We start from the raw sequence: 5,832 nt of genomic DNA, 5'->3' as shown, positions 1-5,832 counted from the left end.
GAAGATAATGAGCACGGATATACTGTAGCATCTTTCAACGAATCAGAACTCAAGGACAAAGTTCAAACGTAGGCTGGAGGAACGTGAGAGAAACCACGGCTCCCTTTTCCGTCACCTTGAGTCCACGCCCGGGCGCCCGTCTCCATGGAAACCAGCCGCGCGCTTCTCAGCTCTTTCGCGTTCCTCAGAAGGCGGCGGCGGCGGCGGCGGCAGGGTTCGAGGGGGGGGGGGGCGAGCGACCGTTCTTCCTTCAGTCGCGTGAGGCCGTCCGCGCGCGGGTTGCCTCCCGTTTCTCGGAGACCCGCGCTCCACTCGCCAGGCGGCTCCGCTTCCCAGGGAGACGGTTTGGTTTCAGGGGCGGCCGCGGCGGTGGCGTTCATGTCGCGAAGGCGCGTCTCCGCCAGCCCGGAGCTGAGTTGGCGGCAGGATCAGGCGCTGGGCACAACCATGCGTATCGTGCGGGAGCTGGGCCCTACCGCTTTCGTCCTGCAGGAGGAAGACCAGAGGGCGGCGGAGCTCAGGGTAGAAGAGGGGAGAGGGAGGCGAAGGAGGCGGAGGGCAAAGAAATGGGACCCTCCTTCCCGTTTACACAGCCGGGGATGCCACGCTGGCTCGTGCGGGTGTGGGTGCCAGATTAAGTACTTATCTCTTGCAAGACGAACTGGCTCTTCTCCCCCACACACACACACCCTTCCCCGCTTTTAGCTTCACAATTAATTTTGAAACTAAAAACATACTTCTGAACATGTAGAAAGTGCCTTTTGCTCCTGTAGAGTTCCCATCTCAGTTCAACATGTTCCCTTCCCTTAGAAAAGCCCGAATGCTTGAAAGTGAAGAAAAGGATGTTCTGCCCAAACACTGCACTTCATTTTTATTTTTATTTTGCATTTAAGAGTGTCAGTGTTTTCCTTTTTCATACTCGTACAGGAAGTTCATAAACCAAGTGAAATAGTGATTATGTGCTCACTTTGGTTGATTTACGGGTGGATTGTGGTGATATTAGAGAAGGGATACTATAGTCTTCTTAGGACCACAACTGAGCCCAAAATTTCTGTTGCTAAGTGAAAAATTTGCTAAATGAGTTTTGTCCCAATTTACGACTTCTCTTGCCACAGTTGTCAAGTGAATCACTGCAGTTGTTAAGTGAATCTGGCTTCTCCATTGACTTTGCTTGTCAGAAGGTCGCAAAAAGTGCTGACATGACCCTGGGACACTGCAACCGTCATAAATATGAACCAGTTGCCAAGTGTCTGAATTCTGATTGTGTGAATGAGGATGCTGCAACGGTTGTAAGTGTGAAAATCAGTTGTAACAGTGCTGTTGTAACTTTGAACAGTCACTAAATGAACTGTTATAAGTCGAGGACTACCTGTATAAGCCTATGGCCAATTCTGTTTGCACTGGCAATACTGCTGATTTGATCTTGTTTTATTGTTCTGAAGATGTTTTCTCTCCCTGGGATGTATTCCTCTATTCACCAATCTGTTCTGGACTTTTCCTTCCGGGAGGTGGTCATCTTTGCAGCATCTTTTTATCTGTTCAATATACTATTAAAACACTGATTCCTGTCAACTTTAACTGGTGAAATGATGCACCATGGGGAAAAAACTTTTTGAACCTAGGTACCTCAAATGTCCAAAATCCAGTATCCATGACACCCATGGATTTGAAATCTCGCAAATTTTATAAAACATTTTATTATAGAAACATCATAAAGTAGTGATGACATAATACAAAAGGTTAGAAATATTTTATGTGCTGATGTTTGACTGTGTTCTACAGTTCAACATTTAACTGTATAATTTAATTCAACTGATTTAAAAATAACTTTAGTCCAACCACTCCAGGAAAAGCAAATGATTAACAAAATTAAAATGGGGGGGGGGGGGAACTTCTCTGAAATTGCTACCTTATTAACCCAAGGTTGCCTGCTGTGGCTGAAACCATCTCTGGAGATTGTTGCTTTCTTAATAAATGTGTGCATTTGATTCCCATGTGTTTGGATGTGCCTGCCTATGCGTACATACCTATCCCTAATAGAAATAACATCCTACAAAACAAAAGGCAGGGTAAAGTCAATTTTTTAAAAAGGATTAATTGAATGAGTGTCAGTGTTTTCCTTTTGCATACCCATACAGACAGCTCATAAATCAAGTGAAATAGTGATTATATGCTCACTTTCATTGATTTAGGGTTGGATTATAGCAGTATTGCTACTAGAGAAGGGATACTATAGCCAAGCAATACTGCTGATTTGATCTTGATCTGATTAAAATTAAAATAAGGTTTGCTATATGTAAAACTAATTGATTACTCATGTGCAATTACTGCTGTTTGCTTTCACGTGCATGAGCCACAAATATTTTTCTTTTCACTGAAGCCCTGTCACTTGACGTAGTATTTGTCACTGTATAGTCATTCCATAAATCTCCTTGCTTTTAATATCCTCTCATCATCCCAGCCCAACTGATAGGCTTACAGAGATGTATCTATTACCCCATTTAGTGAGAGAATGCTGCTCCATGCAGAAACACGCACCTGCTAGTAGTTGAAAGGAAAACTCCCTATTGGACTTCTTGCATTGCATTGTGTAGCAAACTTGCTCATTTCTTTTTCTTCTGCTGCAAGTTAAGGTGCCTATTGGGATCCTATCACATTATTTTTGTGAGTTCTTTTTCTTTTTTTGCTAAATATAAACTGTTTTCTGCTGCCAGTTTCGTTTCTCTTCAGGGACAGTACTAGTTGCTCTATTCTCCATACTCGCAAGGGATAAAGCTATACATCTTGTGTCATAAAACTTTAGTCATATATCAAACTTCTCAAGTATAGGCTTAGCCAAATTTAAAAGTATTAAAAATATCATTCACATTTTCTCCATTAGGCATATTCCGGTTTCCTTATCGATGAGCAGCTTCAACTCACATTTTGAAATTCTGTTAACACAGGTAGTTCTCGTTTTACAACTAGCCAGATAGCGACCATTCAAAGTTATGACAGACCTACCTGGGGGCTAGTTATGACCTGGATTTGAAGTTTCGGCAGTCACACTCCCCACTTCACATAACCAAATTTTGTGCATTCAGCAGCCAAACCACATAACCCTAATCATTTGCAGCGTCCCCGGTCTCATGAGTGCATTTTACCTCAGTTTTGCTAAAACTGTCATTTACATCCATTGGTGCGCTTAACAATTGTTTTAACTTGACTATCCTCAAAAAGGTCATAAAATTGAGTTGGTCACATGACCGACCTGTTTTATGACTCACAACTTAAAACCATGATGGGTAGGCTCCATTATCGTTGTAAGTCAAGGACTACCTGTATGAGATTAAAAACTTAAGTTGCAAGGTACTATATATATTCCCTACTTGCAGTATAAAATGATTTAAAAGTTGAAAGAAAAAGAATAGAAATAGTCTACGTCTTCTATATAATACACACAGAGCAAAAGTGAGACAATGAACAATGCTTTTCAAATGGGAATTTGATATATGTCACAACATTTCTAGTCTGCAGGCAAAATTTCCCATGCTGATGGGAGTATCTGATCAATCTGATCTGATTTTATTTTTACGCTTTAATAGTTAAAATCTATGATTCATAATGTGGAGTGCACACCCTAATCATTGAAGCAAACCTGTATATATGTTCTTATAAGGGCCATAGTGGCACAGTGGTTAGAATACAGTACTGTAGGCTAATTCTGCTGACTGCTGATTACCAACAGTTTGGCAGTTCAATTCTCAGCCTTCCATCCTTCCGAGGTCAGTAAAATAAGGACTCAGATTGTTGGGGGCAAAATGCTGACTCTGTAAACCGCTTAGAGACGGCTGTAAAGCAGTATATAAATCTAAGTGCTATTGCTATTGCTTATAGCTTTTCAGAAGTGCATTTGATGTCATTAATGGTCTCCTGTTATCTTTTCCTTCTGTTTCATTGAGTGATATTGATATCATCATATATTTGAAAGTATGTGAATATAAATAGATTTTTCTGAGAAATAGTCCATTAGAAGAGAAATAATTGTTACACTATTTCTAGCACTATTAGTTCTGTTTTCTAGTACTATTTTAGATACACTATATAGATAATATGAGTAAAATAGACATGATTTTAGTAAATACTGTCTTTCCGCATCTTAGTTTTCATTGTTCTCCATTTTATAAATGCTGTGGCATAATTATTAAACATGTTTTCTGTTGTTTTGGTATAAGGTTTCCCTGGGGAACCCTCATTCGTGCAGCTGCTCAGTATTTCTGAAAGAGAAGGACCTTTGTAAACATATCTGCTGGTAAATTATTTTTATTAAAATGTAAAATGATAAAAAATTATCATTCTATATTTGGTGTGCATTCTGCAGTGCCTCTTAACGTTATTCAGCTTTTTAAAAGTCAGATATTATTCTGCCACCAGGGAGGGAGGAATCAAGATAGGATAAAATAGATAAAAGGACAAAAGAAGATAGGAAAGGAAAGGATGCTGAAAGATGAGAAAAACATTAAGAAGAAGATAGAGGCAAATTATAAGGTTTTCTTCTAGAAAGTTTTAGGTTGATTTTTTTTTAGCATTGGAAGACAAAATGCTCAGGGAATTCATTCAGGACTCAGAGGCACTTTTGGAAATAAAGATAATATTGAAGGTCTGGCACTTTGCAATATTCCATTTTTATTTTTCTTTAATTTAAAAAAGGGATATGGGAGTATGCATGTACCAAAAGAGGAAATATCTGGTTTGGAAATTCAGTTAAATGTGTGCATAAGGAGAACTCCTAAACACCCATCAGGGAAAAGAGAAGACAGCATAAACCAAATACAAGTTAAGGAGGAGGGTCAAATAATTCATCATTTTGTTTGCTATGGGTTACAAGATACAATAAGAAATATGAATGACAGTTGTAAGCAAATACGTTTTACTAAATTTCATGCAGATGGTATGCACCTTTAAGGAATTATAGGGAACTGTCTGGCATTTTTTCATAACTGAGCTTATGTCTGTATGTCTTTAAAAATTGAAAAGCCAACTGCATTTAAATCGTAAAGTTACTGAATAAATTGTATTCAATTTGTTCTTTTATTTTTAGGTTATTACTAAAAAAGTTCAAACTTCCAAGAGACCATGAATGTAGGTATAGGTTAATCTTGTCCTTTTATTTTCTGTTTGGAACTCATTGCATGGAACATTTGTTTTTGTATTTGTATCCCCCAGAAACCCCATCTCTATTCCCCGTCACTCAGATGGTCATCCCATAGCTGGCAGTGGGCAACCAGGATTGCTGGGAGAGAGGGCAAGAATTTCCAACAAAGAAATGTATTGTATATCTTAGGGCTTCATTATACATATTAACGTTATTTTTTTCTTCTTCAACAGATGCTTTACAGATTGGTTTGTTAGAACGAGAAATTAACTATCTGCTTCAGAATCCACAACTTGTCCCCCAAGTAAAAATAATTGCCCATTCTGTTAAGAAATTGATAACAGTTGATGATGGGTATGTTAAACAAAAAAGTATTGACAATGAGGATATATGTCCTGTTTGCCAGGATATGCTACTCAAAAAAATGCTTCCTGTCACTTATTGCAGGTGAGTTCCTGTTGGATTTTAATTGCTGGGAGATAGTATCATATTTGTAATCATGCAGTTTGACTGATGGCATTTTCTTACATTTTCTTATACATTTGCAAGAGATCATGTTTGGGAGGAGTTTTAGGATGCATATCGCTGCCTCATGTCCATAATTCCACTTTGCTCCAGTAGAGGTGTTCCATGTGTCACTGAGCAAAAACTTGCAGCTCTCCTCAGGATGGCCTTGTTTGGCAGGCACTGCTGCTGTG

At 39.2% G+C, this 5,832-nt stretch overlaps 1 protein-coding gene across 1 annotated transcript; it reads left to right on the top strand.

Moving 5' to 3' along the window:
• Positions 1 to 378: 378 nt before the first annotated feature.
• On the top strand, positions 379 to 5,581 carry LOC107294811 (E3 ubiquitin-protein ligase ZSWIM2-like; the record flags this gene model as incomplete). The annotated part of the gene is made up of 4 exons (XM_015824076.1): positions 379 to 522; positions 4,215 to 4,291; positions 5,081 to 5,121; positions 5,368 to 5,581. Coding segments are annotated over exons 1-4 (476 nt in total), but the record flags the coding sequence as incomplete, so codon positions are not given.
• Positions 5,582 to 5,832: the final 251 nt, after the last annotated feature.

This window comes from Protobothrops mucrosquamatus, unplaced genomic scaffold (genome assembly GCF_001527695.2).
Source record: "Protobothrops mucrosquamatus isolate PMUCROS unplaced genomic scaffold, P.Mucros_1.0 scaffold_184, whole genome shotgun sequence".
NCBI lineage: Eukaryota > Metazoa > Chordata > Lepidosauria > Squamata > Viperidae > Protobothrops > Protobothrops mucrosquamatus.
Note: the sequence above shows the minus strand (reverse complement) of the source record. Positions and strands in the feature narration are given on the sequence as shown.